The sequence below is a fragment of the Falco peregrinus genome, chromosome 3, assembly GCF_023634155.1.
Source record: "Falco peregrinus isolate bFalPer1 chromosome 3, bFalPer1.pri, whole genome shotgun sequence".
NCBI lineage: Eukaryota > Metazoa > Chordata > Aves > Falconiformes > Falconidae > Falco > Falco peregrinus.
Genome location: NC_073723.1, coordinates 99268071 through 99282895, shown reverse-complemented (window position 1 = coordinate 99282895; position 14825 = coordinate 99268071). Strand labels below are relative to the sequence as shown.

The window sequence follows — 14825 nt, the reverse complement described above, 5'->3', positions numbered from 1 at the left end:
ATTGCGCCTTTCCTTACACATCTCAGGAATGAATCTTCTCTCTAACTAGTGTACATAATTTTCAAAAGTGTAAGTATTCCTAAAATACTCAAGAATTGGATCTCACAATCAAAATCTAACAATTGATTTTAAAATCAGAACACTGAGAACAGCACTTAATTGAGAGCATATCCTTCTATAAATGCTGGGAATGTTTCCTATACCCTGTAACTCTCTCTGATTTCTAGAAATCCAAGGTCTAGGTACCCCTATAAGTTGGACTTGCTCCACAAAGCAACCTGAATCCTCAAAATAACTTCAAAAGGAGTTTCTAACCTTCCAGTGTAAAAAAAGCGTTCAGAAAAAGCTATAGGCATTTTAGAAGTCACAAGATGTTTATTATATTTTTTAAAAACCTAACTTTTCAAAACTACCCTAAGTTGCAGACTTCCATTTTATTTCATCAGTGACTGCGATTCCTGCTTTTCTCAGTGACAGCTGCCATTTTAATGCAACCTCCTGGCAGGAATTCCAGCCAGCTGACAGTTTGTCATGCGGCAAACTGCTGATCAGATGAATGTGTGGGAGAAGCAAAAGATTGCTGATGTTCTGGGAGTTTCTAGTATTAAAACCAAGTAAGCATCTCTCAAGTAGGCCAATGTCAACTAGTCAAGAGTTCATTAAGTTAGTATGGACAATAATCAGACTCAATTTCTATGTTTGAATTTTTGAACTGGTTTATGATTTAGATGTCATTACAACACGATACATTACAGTTTAATCAATCAAAAATTAGAAATAATTTTTTCTTAAACTTCTACAACATTGCATCTTTTTGTCTTTTAAAGGAAAATGTACAAGCAAACATAAAATAACTTGCCCTTGTGAGAATTACGTTTACAGCTTAAAGTTAAATTTAAGACATCTAGCTTTTAAGAAAAGATTACTCACACCCTTGATGCTCTACCAGCGGATTATACTAACTCATTAATATGCAACTAAAACTACAAAATAAGTTACAATTCAAAAATTAGATGCCAAAAGTATTTTAAATGGTATTATGAAAACAGCTTGTATTAAGCACTTCATAATACAGTACTAAACATGCAGGATTAGCCTTGAGAAATTTATATTCTCCTTTTTAAGAGGACAATACAAAAAGACATTGATGAGAATAGGAAAGAAATGGCAAGGAGGCAGTAGGCTGAGTTTGGCCACATGGACAGCTAGCTCAAGTCCACAGTCTGACAGTTTCACAGACAAATCCTAGGGAAGGAAGAGCGTTCCATCCTTCCACCTAAGAAGGACATTTCAGCAGGAAACAGTAGTTCTCAAATAAGATGTCCATACTCCCTAAAAGCAGTTAATGTTCCTAGTTTCCAATCATAATCACTCTTGCAAGACTGTTTGTTTCTGTGTAAAGGCTGCTTTTGACTCCACACCCATTGAAATAACAGATTTTAAGATGTTTCTTATGGTAGAAGGGTATTTGGAGTGCTATTCCAGCCAAACAAACGAAGAACAGAAACACAGCACTGATGCTTAAACCTGGTAAGAATAAGAATAAGTACATTTTCTACAGAGAGTCTGTTTTCTTGTAATGGTTATTTGGTTATATGGTCCCAAACTTTGTGGTCTAAAGCAGCCATTTAAAAGCTATTGTAAGTCTTCAAAACACAACACCAAACCCACAACCAAAACTCAAACCAATTAGCAATTCTAAAAGCATGCTGCACCTTTACATGTAACAGGCAGCCCTAAAAGCAGAACTCGACTCAGCCTTAACCATGACATAGCAGCTGCTTTCTGAAACTGAATTAAGGACACATAAGTGAAAAAAAAAAAGTACACATGGAATTGTCTTTGTTGCAGCTCACAGTATACCATCAACTGCAATTTCAGTATCCTGTGTATCACAATTAAGTACAGCTTTTACAATTGTTATTTTTTATTTTCAAAGCAAACTACACAGGTGTCAATTCTTAATTCTGTTGGTACCGTATCTTACCATGACTTGCTTCTTTATCTGCTGGAGTTCAAGTTTTATTTTCTGAAAGAGCAGAAAAAAATTGTGCACTTTATTACTGTACATAAACCCACGTAATCTAGAAACACTGATGAATTTGCATGATCAATAACAATGTCTATAATGCATAATGTGAAAAAGAAGGCAAACCAAGCGTGGTTTAACTATGTCCTCGGTACACGTACAGGTATGTGCGTATACACACATGTTTACTCAGTACTGTGCACTTCCAAACAGCACAAGACAGAAGCCAGTGATGTCCCACAGCAGTAAAAATGGCCAACAGCATAGGATGGCATTAACAAGAGTAAAAGCAGCAGGCTGAAGGAAGTGATTATTCCCCATGTTCAGCACTTGCGAGCCTGCACTGAGTGCTGTGTCCAGTTTTAGGCTCCCTGGTAAAAGACAGACGTTGACAGACTGGAGCAAGTCCAGTGGAGGGTCATGAAGATGACAGGGGGCCGAAGCACACTATGTTGGGGACGGGCAGTGAGGAGGACAGAGAGCTGGGTTTCTTCAGCTTTAAAAGATGGCTAAATGGCAATCACACTGCAGCCTGCAACCACCTAACGTTCTCTAGAGGTCCTTTCTAATCCAAATTTTTTCTATTACTTTATCTCTTTCAAAAGATACATGGAACAGGTAGAGCTGTAGCATCTTCTATCATGGAGATCATCCAGTCCAATCCCCTGCTCAAAGCATGGGCAACTAGAGCAGGTTGCTCAGGGCCATGTCCAGTTGGGGTTTGAGTATCTCCAGGACAGGGAGTCCACAGCCTCTCTGGGTATCCTATTCCAGTGCTCTACCACCTTTACAATAAAAAGGGTTTTCTTATGTTTAAACAGAATTTCCTGCATTTTGATCTGTGTCAGTTTCCTATTGTTCTGCCACTGGACAACACTGGAAAGAGCCTGTCTCTTCTTTATACCCTCTCTTCAATATGTGAATACATTGATGAAATCCCCTGAGCCTTCTCTTCTCCAGGCTAAGCACTGCCAGCTCTCACAGGCTTTCCTCATAGGTCAGATGCTCCAGTCACTTACTTGTCATCTTGTTGGACAGTTTGTTGACTCTGTCTAGCATGTCCATGCCCCCTTGCACTGGAGAGCCCAGAACTAGACCAAACACTCCCGATGAAGTCTTACCAGGGCCAAGCAGAGGAGAAGGATCACCTCCCTTGACCCACTGTCAGCCCCCCTAACACAGCCCAGGAGGCTGTTGGCCACCTTTGCCACAAGGGTTCATCACTGGCTTGTGGTCAACTTGGTGCCCACCAGGACGCTCAGGGCCCTTTCTGCAGAGTTGCTTTCCAGCTAGTCACCCCCAGCCTGTCCCAGTGCATGGCACTATCCCTCCCCAGGGGCAGGACTTGCCATTTGTATTTGTTCCACTTCAGGAGATTCCTGTCGGCCCATTTCCCTGGCCTGCTGATGTCCCTCTGAATGGCAGCACAACTGCCTGGTGTATCAGCCACTGCTCCCAGCTTTGAACCATCTGCAGACTTGCTGAGGGTTCACTCCGCCCCATCAACAAGATCATTAATGAAGGTGTTAAACCATACTGGCCCCAGAGCCAACCCCTTGGGTACGAGACTTTTTTTACACCATGGGAAAAAATAAGCAAGTGCTAGAGTAGCACTTTCCAAAATAGTGATTTTTACCTCATTTTCTGAACGAAGTGCTGAAAATTCACTTTTTTCCAAAATAATCATGTCCTTTTTCACGCCACCAATATGGGACATTACTTGCTGAAGTGCAATTTCCTTTAAAAGAACAAAGAAAAACCTCAGAAGATGTAACAACTATAATGCTTTTTCTCATCTGTGCCTACAAATATGACAGGTTATTTTGGTACCCCAAAAGTTTTAATTCAGGAATTTCAGATTGAGTATCTGAGTTTCAGAAAGCAAGATAAATCAAGGGATGGTGGCAAAATAAGTAAGTTGGCCACGTTTGACAAAATTAGCAGACCAGAATAATTCAGTTAATAGCCTAGGAAATAGTTTCTTCCAAGTCTTCAAATTCTTAAGGTAGCACCGGCATTAGGGAGAGAAGAGGTGTCTCTGAGCTAAGCGAGAAAACCCTGCTTTCAGACCTAAACTCCTCAGCGCAACCATACTGGTTTGTAGTTACCTCCTTTGTTACCTCACCCTGCAAGAGGGCTCACTCTGCTTCGCTACTCAGAATCACGCACTATACTTACAGTTTTAATTGCTCTGCTCAGCCTGTTACACTGAACTGACAGAAGACAAACAAGAATGCTCTGCAATTTTCAAGGACGGCAAAGTCTGGAGACATTGTTCTAGCTCCTACACAATCCACACATGCCAACAGGGACTGCCTTTTCTCTTCTCTGAAGATCTCCTTCTAATAAGTAGTCCCTTGGTTTTGATTCTGGACTAAGAACCCTACAAATCTGACACAGCCACTCAGGAAATGCTACTCTAACTTGCAGCATTATATTTCCAAGCGGCATCTGGAGGAGCCTCACCAGGTAGCCTGGCCACAAGACTGAAAAAACAGGGTCAGTGTACTGCACACATTACAAAAAGTCTACAGAAAGAGTACTGCCATGGACACCTCTTCTCTTACTCCCAGATGTCTCCAATCTTGCTTTTCTTCTCTCTTCAGTGAACTCAGAAAACAGAGAACAGAATCTTCTACATTCCTTCTCTTCCTGATGTCTATACACACACACTTATTTTTCCATAAGGTTTTATCTAACCAGTGCAAAACTATCTTTTTCATACCCAACTATGGCCTAATGGTAATAACTACATCCAGAACGTTCCAAACCTTATTCCAATTCCTCATTCTCTTTTGGCACAAGACCTTATGCAAAAAGACTACAAAGAAGTACAGGTTTATCATGTTGCCCAGAATTCATGGCATGCACACCTCCTGAGCTGCTTTATCTTAGCACGCCATACAAACCTGCACCTTTAAATCTTAATGGCAAAAAGTCACCTAAGGGTCAAATCTGAGTCTCAGAAAACATCTACCATCAGTAGCAACATTGAATTCAGTACAAAACGAAGGAAAACTTGTTTACTTTCATTCAAAAAGGCTGAGCACAGAAGGATGTTGAGATTGCTTATTGCAGACTGCTTACTTAAAATACAACCAACCGCAGGAGAAAGGGTCCCTTTAGTGTTGCATTCCCTGACAGACTGTGGAACAAATTCAGCGCAGGAGGAGGAAGCACTCACATGTCTTCTTAGCCTGAAATCTAAAAGCTAGGAATGATGGGCTGGAACCTCCCTAGATGGAAGGCGGTGCAAAATCCAGGTATCCCACTTCTCAATGAGATGTTGTACTGCCAAGACTATTATATTACCAAGACAGCAGCTGCTGTTTTCTCATGTTTTAAGACAGCAGCCTTGTTACTATGAAATAACTTAAAGCTTGTGCTCAGAAGGTGAGGAGTTGGGGCTGTAAAGCCCAGCCTCACGGAGCAGCCGAAGAGGTTGTATGCTTCTTGTCAGCACTATCTCACAAGCTTATGTGGCAGGGAATCCAGCATAGCAGATATTGTGAAAGCCATTCAAAGATGCTCAAGTTCCACATGCAGTGAATCATGTCTTACTCTGAATTGCAGTTTCATTTCTGAAGTCAGATGCCTAACAGCTCAACATGGCAATATTCAACACTGTCATGTCCAATTCCTTAGACGGATTTACCGTTGTATGAGTTGACAAAGGGCCGTCACCCATCCCCACCCCCCCAAAAAAATGACAAAAAAAAAAGAAAAAACACAGCCAGTATTAGAACACGCCTTGCCTCCAGACCCAATTATTCATCAAAGCAATCATTCCCTCAGAAGTCGAAGCTAACAATCCAGTTCACTTGTACACCATTTCTTGGTAGCCAGGAAGGATCTCTGCAGATATTCAGCATTATCAGTCAACCTCCAAGCAAGTTTTCTTCACTTCCTCCCACCAAAACGTACATGCTGGGTAGGTTTAGAGGATACCACGAACAATGTATGCATCAAAGGAAAAGGAGATAGACTTCTATATTAGCATACAAACTATACACTTTCCTACATCTTATCAGTGTATACAACTACACCAATTATGCCCTAAAAACATCATATAAAAAAAAAAATTCAGCTCAATTCTGACACAATATGAATGTCATTGTGACATGAAGAGATAAATAGAAAGGTACCATATAACAGGGTAGTAACAGAAGGAATCTGTACTTCCTTGTTACAAGTCCACAAAAGAATAAGTAGGAGCTGTAACTATTCAAATCCATGTATTGAATACCTCCTATGTCTGTCTAAAAGCCTTCTAAGTGATTCTATTTCACACTATAATAAGGCTGAAACGAAAAAGCTACCCGTGGTTTGCATACCAGCTCACAGCACCTAAATCTCAAGGTCCACCACAACACAAATATTTGATGAAGTCAAGACAAATTTAACTAGCCAACAGATACACACAGGGATGTTTGTTCTTCATGTTCGCACTTCTAAAATATCTCATCTAACAAATAATAACTAGCAACATATATTTCATTAGCAGGCATACAATGTTTTGATTTACTTTAGGCCCATTGTTGTCTCTGATCTAACCTGCTGTACTTTGGTGACCATGTCCTTGTAAATCATATCCAGGTTGGTGTTCATAATTTCCACTAATGCAGATACAATGACCTCCGACTGCCGAGTTGTGAACCCTAAGCAAAACAAAATGCAACAACATTCAGAAAAAGATCTTAATCTGAACAGTTTACAGAAACGCCACTTGCTATACTCAGCGCCAAGTTGAAATGAATGTCAGTTATGAAAGACAGTAAGACACTCCTCTTGATCCAGCACTAACAAAAGAACACAACTAGTCAGTACATCCAAGTTCCCCCACCTCACAATTATGTTTGTGACATAGTATAGCTGCTTCTGTAGCACAGCACTATTACAATTATCAGCAGGATAAATGCTGGAAATTATCTAGAAGTATTCTGGAATGTCATGCGTCACATGTGGTTATTTCTATGAGCAAGAATTCTCACCTGAAAAGCAGACACTTAATTTCATTATACTTTGAATCTTCCAGTACCACTGAAGATGTGCAAAACTCAGCAGTTGAAAAAAGCTAACTGCTCTGATTTTAGGCCTACGAGCCTCTGAGTCCCTATTAGAAACTTTTCAAATTGAATATATTGCGAACTATGGTAAAACATTGTCACCAGAAATACTCTCAACTTCTTCACTTTCAAAATGTAGAAGCAAAAATTCCATGAACAAGATTTGATCATTATGAGAAGAAACACTTGGAAAAGCATGATTGTTTCAAACTAACTAGCAGTTGGCACATACGGGGTCTGAGAGTGAGACGCTTTCAATAGCTGAGCTAGCGCAATAGTTTGCCACCACCAAAGGGAAGAAGAGATACCCCTCTCTCCTTATCCCTCATCCCCAGGGCTCATTCAACTAGCATCTCAGACTACCAATCCAGCAAAAGAGCTGGCGACTTTTCTGAGAATTAGGTTGGCCCATGGAAAGAGAGAAAAGCCATGTGGCAGGGGAAAGAGAGCAGACACTCTCCTTTTCAGGGATGGAGAGCTGTTAAAAGCCAATATAGCTGTACAGAACTTCACCTTAGAATACCTTCCCCACCTCAGCAACATTAGTGTGAACCCAAAATAATCTATTCCCTCATGTTTTAGCATAAAAGCAGCTGTATTTCATATAGTATTCTACGATCTATCCTAGAAGCTGCATTTTACATAGTATTCTGCATTCAATCCTATTGTATTACATTGTTATATATTCAGGGTGTTATATACTAAATACGTAGGAATCCAATTAATACATTTTAAACCACTACCTTGAAAACTCTGTTTCTTACTCCAAATTCTTAAAATTTAATTTCTTTTTAGCATTTTAATTACCATTAGAATAACACATTGTTCCAATCAAAGTTATATAAGCTCACTGTTTCCTTTTGGAAGTAGAAAACCCCCTACAAGTTCTTATCCAGTGTATATAAAAATATATCTGTAAAACTGAAGCTGTAACATCACACATCAAAGAGAAGTAACAGACTTTGTAAACTAAAACAACACTCATAAAATCCCATTTAAAAAAGCCACCTGTTTCCAGCAAATTACCATTTTCTTCCAAGAGGCATACCAGCGCATGAGTGTCAAAAAAAAGCTTCCTATTCCCCAGTAAGGAAATATTCCCTTTGCTTTGTAAAGACGATGATGCAGAGATGCTTACATCTGAAAAAAAAGAGATGAAAAAAATGTAAGTTACTTTTAAAAAAGAATAATTAATCAAATTGTTTGCTTTCCTGGAATTTCCTTACTACCCCAAATACTTTTTATTTATGACAAAATTTTAGATTGTGCGTCGAGATTAACACAGCTTGCTTCAAACTGAAAAGGTATCGAACGAACAAGCGCAAGAGCTTGAAAACAGAATACGCTACTGCTGTACTTGTGAAACGCTCTCCAAGAGGATGTCCTGGAAAACCCCCACCAAGTGTCAGGGTCTGGAAACTTGTTCCTTTACCATCGCCAGCACAACCGGTGGAAGCTGTGAGCACTTCCAAGCTTTGCAGACTAAACTCACAGGCTCTTTCCATTCTCTGTTAAAAACACAAACCTTTGTCAGTTGCCTTTCTGACAAAAATCACTCACAAACTGCCATTTAACATTTTTACAGAAAATATTTTCAACGCTGAATGCAAACCTAAGCCAGCGTAGTTTCCACTGGGACACTCACATAACCCAGCTGGCGGGAAGAACGCAAGCTGGAACGTGAGGTAAATCGTCAGGAGGCCGAACTCTCTGTCCCGAAAGACGTTGTATTTTCAGACATATATTTTATTTTAGCCGTATCTATAACCATGAATATATATTTAAGACGTATATTTTAAGACAACTGGACAAAAGACACGGCTATGCCTTAGCTGCCTTACAGATCAATAAAAAACAGCCAATTTAGCCTTCGGGGGAGAAAACCCCTTCCCCTAACCGCCGCTACGGGCAGCCTCCACCGCTGCCGCGGAGGGCGGCGGTGCCCTGCAGACCCCCGGCTCCCCCAGCCTCGGTGACTCCCCACCCCGCCCCCCCCGCTCTCCTCACCCCGCTCCCCGCAGCGGCTCTCCCTGCCGGCCCCGCCGACGCGCCTCCCCCACCCCTCGCTGCCGGTAACGGCGGCCGCGGGGCCCCGCGGCGCGGCCGGGCGCTGCCACTCGCTGAGGCGGCGGCGCGCGGGGGAGGGGGCCGCGCGGCCGTCACGTGAGGCGGCGGCGACGGGCGGGAGGGCGCCGTCCGCGCAGCGCGACCGCAGCAGCAGCAGCAGCGCCCGCCTTCCACCGCTCACTGCCGCGGCCGCCTGGCCCCTGGCCATAGCCGCGCCGCCCGGTCCCGACGACGGATAGAGGGGAGGAAGGAGGGGAACGGCTGCTGCCGCGCCCGCCGCTACAAGGAGGACGCCATCGCCGAGCACGGGCCGCCCCGGCGCTTCACTTCCGCCGCGCGCCGTGTCTCACTTCCGCCTCCGGCACGTGGCGAAGCAGGCGGGTGGCGCCGCCAGCGGCCGCGGTTGATTCTGTGGCTCACGCGGCGGCCGCGCCGAGAAACGCGGGGCGGGCGGGCGGAACCGGTACCCTCCCGGGGGTTCGCGGCGGCACCGGCGCTGCCCGGCCCCCGTGGGCCGCGACCCGGGCTTGCTGGGGCGCCAGGAGCTAGCTGCTAGCAGCACAGGCTCTCCAGGCGTCGCGCAGCTAGCCCCATCCTTTACTGAAGTGAATAAAAGAGCATTTTGGGAGGGTGGTTTGTGCCGGTCCCGGTCCCCGTCCCACTGCCGCCCCCACCTCATATTTACGTTGTGTTTAGTTCTGGGCCAAGAGCAGCGTTCAGCAGCCAAAAGGGCCCTGATGTCAGGTGTCAGTGTTACTAACGCAGTAATGAGCAGAATTTAGGGAACTGGGTGGATCTGGAGCCTTAGTTAAGAACTAGGTCTTAGAACTTAAGGATTCAAAAAGTCTGGGGCCTTAATGGAACACTTCCCTTGGCGCGGGAGCGGGCCAGGCCGCGCGTTAGCACTGCATGGCAGCACGGGTGATACAGGTGGCCTTTAGCCTTACATGCTGGTAAAGCAAGTTTACTTAATATTTGCAGGGAATTAATAGGAGAGGAAACCAGCTTGGCCCACTGCCATCTTCTGTGGTGCGCATACTTCACGGCAAGGCTGTTGGCCTGTTCTGCTGCCGAAAGATCGGCCGGAGAATCATTCTAAGACTTATTTTGAAGTTTCGAAAGCAGGGGTGGTTCGTTACGGTGCTGGGAGTACAGGGGTATCTCCTCCTAATGTGCTCACCTTGTCCTCAAATATGTCCTTTAAATTCTGCATTCATTTTTCCAGGATCCTTATATATTTCGTTATCTGCCCAAGATTCATTTACATTAGTCCCTCCTTTTGCACATGCGTAGTTTCTTTCGAACTGAGTCGAAGGGCTGCTTTTGCAACCACTGACCCAAATTCATTCCCAAATACTCCATGACCTGGTCATCTTAGTCCTGTTACGATGTTACTTGGCAAAACCTGCTGGGTTTCCATGAGGTTCGATCAGTTCTTTTCTCTTACCTGTGAAGTTCAATCAGTTCTTTTATCCTAGATGTTCCTTTCAAGTTAGATCATAAATTTTGTCCGTTCAATACCACACCTTCTTGATCACTAGCTGAACAATTACACTAATACAAGGACTTCTCGTTTACAATTGAGTAATTATACTAAGGCTGCACATATACTAAGGTTATACATTAAACCTAAGGTTATACATATACTGTTACACATTAACGCCCTGGCATCGCTGGTATGGGTTGCATACATGTTCACAAAAAACACGTGGCACCTTTTGTTCTTGCCAGAATCGATAATTATGGTTGGTCACTATGAAGATGGAACCACCCAGCTCCATGCGGAGGCAGGTGAACCACCATGGCACGGCTCATCCCAGCGGCTGGGACAATGCGTGTGCACGAGGCCAGCGTCTATTGCAGCAACTCCCTCCAGCTGCTGGCGTGGTAAAGCAGAATGCTAGAAGCTGTCGCTCTTACTACAAAAATAAGCTATAAATAATACCTTTCTGATATACTGAAGTGGTAATCTACTTGCGGGCTCATCCTACATGAATAGCCATTTCCCAAACCGCTTGCACTGCACAAGTTGGGGGGCATGGGTGGGCTCACCCACACAGTTGTTTGTTTTCATTATAAATAAAAGCAGAAACTTGCCTAATGTGCCTTGCATCTGCTTGGCTGTTGTATGCACGTTGCCTGGCATTAGCATGGCAGTAAATGCTGACATTTGTGAGCCTGCAGGCAGTTGTGTTTTCATCTATGGATGATTCAGAAATTGGCACAGTGTATTTTCTGTGATACTCTTTCTTCGATACTCTTTCTTCAATGATCCTTTTCAAAGCTCTGTGCTTGCTATGACAATTGAAAGGCAAAATTATGACTACTGAGCTGTCTCCTTTTGCATCATCTGCCGGTTTGCGTTTTGCAGGTGATTTCTGCTCTTGGATACAATGGCAGAGGATGCATGCAAGAAGCGCTGTATCGATGAGGGCTGTGATTGCAGCTGGAGTCAGCCCATTCCAGGTCAAATACACCCACGTGCTGGCCATCACACAGTGCCTGTTTTCATCTTCTTGAAGGGAAGGAAAGTCACTACCGCTGGCTACAGAGATCTCCTCGTGCAGCTGACTTTCCGTCTTTGTGTCAGAGATCAACTCATTCATTTTTCCCCCTTCCTGCTGTCATCTCCCATGTCCCCTGTTTCGACCATCTCCACGTTGAAGGTTGGTGGATATGAACCAGCAGGTGGATTCACTGAGGCCTGGGGGCACCCTCGGTGGGCTGCAGTAACTTCAGGGCTATCAGTTTTGCTAACTGGGCATCAGGGACTAATTCCTGCATGAAAAGGCATAAGCAGTGTAGTCACAAGCCAGGAAAGGACGGGACAAACAACTTTCTGCTGTCTCATGATTCTAGGCTGCTTAATGCTTGGCTTTAATCTATCCATTGCCCCATGGAAGTCATTAGGTCTTACTCAGGGACTATAAATGAAGCAAGTGCTGAAGGTTACATGCTTAGTGGCCTGAAAACTTTCTCCCTGCTGGCACACAGCGTTCGTGGATCAAAGAGTTATAACCCCCTTGGCTGCAACAGTGAAATCTGCAGAGCAGGATTAAGAAGTTGTGGATGACCTTAAAAACTGGGGTAACAGAAATGGCGAAGTGATGCAAAGCGCAAAATAAGGACTAATAATACCTGCTGTACTTTTAGGTGAAGACTGAAGGGGAGAGTAACACGAGCTCTGAGAGGTATGGTTGACCCACCGATGTGCTATGGCCACGAGGAAAGCAAACGTAACACTAAGGTGCATCAAGTAGGGTATTTTTAGTGGAGTTTCATGGAAAGTTTCATTGACCCTTGAGTATAATGTCATTTCAAATACAAACCACAGTTATCCAATACAGGAAATATGAATTCATATTCACACTGGCCACCTAGCATCAATGGAATAATTAAGGGGAGTGGAGTTTTTTCTGTCGTGGGTGGTTAAAAAGAGATTGGCTTGTTTAGCTTAGCGAAACAAAGCTTGAGAGGGAATCTTGTTTCCATCTGTAAACAAAACAGGAGCTTAAAAATAGGCAGAGAAGAAAAAAGAAATGCTTTGTGCAAAAGGACATTATTGAGAAAGGAACATTTGGTGTGAAGTGGCCAGAAATAAATGTCGATTGGAAATTAAAAGGTTTTTACTCAACAGAACAGCCCTTGTGAAAAGCTTCCCAACAGGAATTGGGAGGGATCAACAACTGAAATCAGGTTTTAGATGGATGTGGTTGGCTTGTGAAAGGGATTTTACGATGCAGTTACTTGTAATAGCAAGTTCTTGTGCCTTTGCATTAATTTTCCACTATAGAGGTTTTTCACTTTCCCCCCTTCAAGCACCTGGTACTAGCCAGTGTCAGAGAAAGATGAATGAGCTAAAGGGACCACAGGTGCAATCCAAAATAGCATTGAATAGTCCTGTTACTTAGAATGTTTTAGCACAGTGACTGTATAGAGTTGAGAGGGATTAACAGCTGTCATGGGTGATGAATACCACAAACTGCTCTTAATTCTAAATGGGAAAAGCTAAAAACCTCCCAGGCTGGAAAAGAATGAGAGTCACCAGTGCATGAATGCTTTCCCACTTTGAAGGGATTAAAAAAAAAAAAAAAAAAAAAAGCTATAACAGCATTCAAATGAATATGCAAATGATAAGGTGCATTTGTGCATTTGGAGTCATCTCGGTGCTGTTCAATCAGGGATAAGTGTGCCCCAATGGTTTTAAAGCAAAGGCGGCATGTGACATACTGAAGATGGAAAATAAAGCAATATAATTTTTTTCCCTTGTCTACAGCAGATAATAATTTTAAGTGTTCAAAATCTTCTGTTCTTTTCAGGTGGATGCATAGGTGAAGTCCTTCTCTGTTATTTTGCTTCCCTTTTAGTGGAGAAAGCAATGATAACTGTGTCATTTATTTCTTCCATTATATTTGTTTATATATGAGAACGGGTATATTATTCGTAACGAAGAATCACTGAGGAATAAAGCTAAAATGATCCTACCCGTAGATGGCAGCAACTGCTAATGGTGCTGGCTGTCAGTGCTGCTCCAGTTCAAAGTCATAGGACCCAGACAAGGTTTAAACCAATCGACCTGATCCCCCAAGTTGCTAAACAGGCATTCCAGGGATCTTAAAATGGGGTCATGCACCAAGCTCCTTGCAGAAACCCCCAGCAGAACACGTCTCCTGGAAGCTGGTTCAATTGCCAGAAATAACCCTACTGTGATTTCTTCATGGAAGGAGGTATAATATTTATTCAAGTGCTATGCTTGACATCAATAAGAAATGGCATTTGTATTAGAATATTAAATCTTGCTATGTTTTCATCAGTCGTGTTTGACCTGTATAAGGAGCAGATAAATACCATCTATGTTTAAAGCTATCAAAGCTGAGTGCCTTACAATGGAGAGCAATTTGGACCAATATCCCTTCCCACCAACCCAAGAATTACCTTGTATAGAAAACATCGATGCATCCGCCACCTTTGACTAAATAAAGGCAGGAGGAATCATTCTCATGGCACGGAAGGGCAGCAGTGGCTGCCTCTGATTGCCATATGCAGGAAGACAGCAGTGAGGGAGGAAGTTGTCTGTAGGAGTTACTTATTTTTTCTTTATCTTTACACCTAGGGAATCATGTAAGTTGCAAATAAGAATTTCATGTCTCTACAACCCTGGTCTTACTTCTTTCCTAAAGGAGTCCCGCAGTGGGATTGTCAGGCAGGACTTCCGTTGCTGCATTTCAATCGCTCCTTGGAGATCCGGCTTATACTGACAGGAGATTCAGAACAAAATGTAATTTCTGAGCAAGCGAATAGGGGAAGAGTAGATTGAAGTTTTGGAGTCATCTCGACAGGAAGGAAAGAAGCTGAGGATGGTTGTGTGCTGGCTTTTTAACTTTCTGGAAATGCATGTGTTACTTACATTTTTTCCCAGACATCTCAGGCAGGGCAGTGCAAATATACAAGAGAAAGTCACCAGCGTACGTGTGCTTTTTAAGAAGGACATCATATGTTTTGAAGAGAATTAGGATCAGGAGCAGTGTGAGGATGCATAAACAATCTGGGTGTGTTGCTCACAGTTTTAAAGTTTTACCACTGTTATACAAGGGATAGTAACACTAGTGGGCTCTGGCATAACAGGCATTGTGTGGAGCGCGGAAGGTGTGTGCTTGAGGGAG

At 43.2% G+C, this 14825-nt stretch overlaps 1 protein-coding gene across 3 annotated transcripts in view; it reads right to left on the bottom strand.

Annotated features, from left to right (window-relative positions):
• The window catches only part of MCUR1 (mitochondrial calcium uniporter regulator 1), a 44397-nt gene extending 34897 nt beyond the window's left edge, over positions 1-9500 (bottom strand). Inside the window, exons 1-5 of one of the 3 annotated variants that reach the window (XM_055799286.1) lie at positions 9103-9500; positions 8122-8235; positions 6584-6687; positions 3666-3767; positions 1988-2029 (exon numbers count right to left, since the gene is read on the bottom strand). In XM_055799286.1, coding sequence (XP_055655261.1) covers positions 1988-2029; positions 3666-3767; positions 6584-6687; positions 8122-8235; positions 9103-9370 — 630 coding nt within the window. In that variant the 5' untranslated portion in view covers positions 9371-9500. The remainder of the gene's footprint in view (positions 1-1987; positions 2030-3665; positions 3768-6583; positions 6688-8121; positions 8236-9102) is intronic. The other 2 variants (XM_055799287.1, XM_055799285.1) reach the window with 2 other exon arrangements.
• Between the last annotated feature and the right edge of the window lie 5325 nt (positions 9501-14825).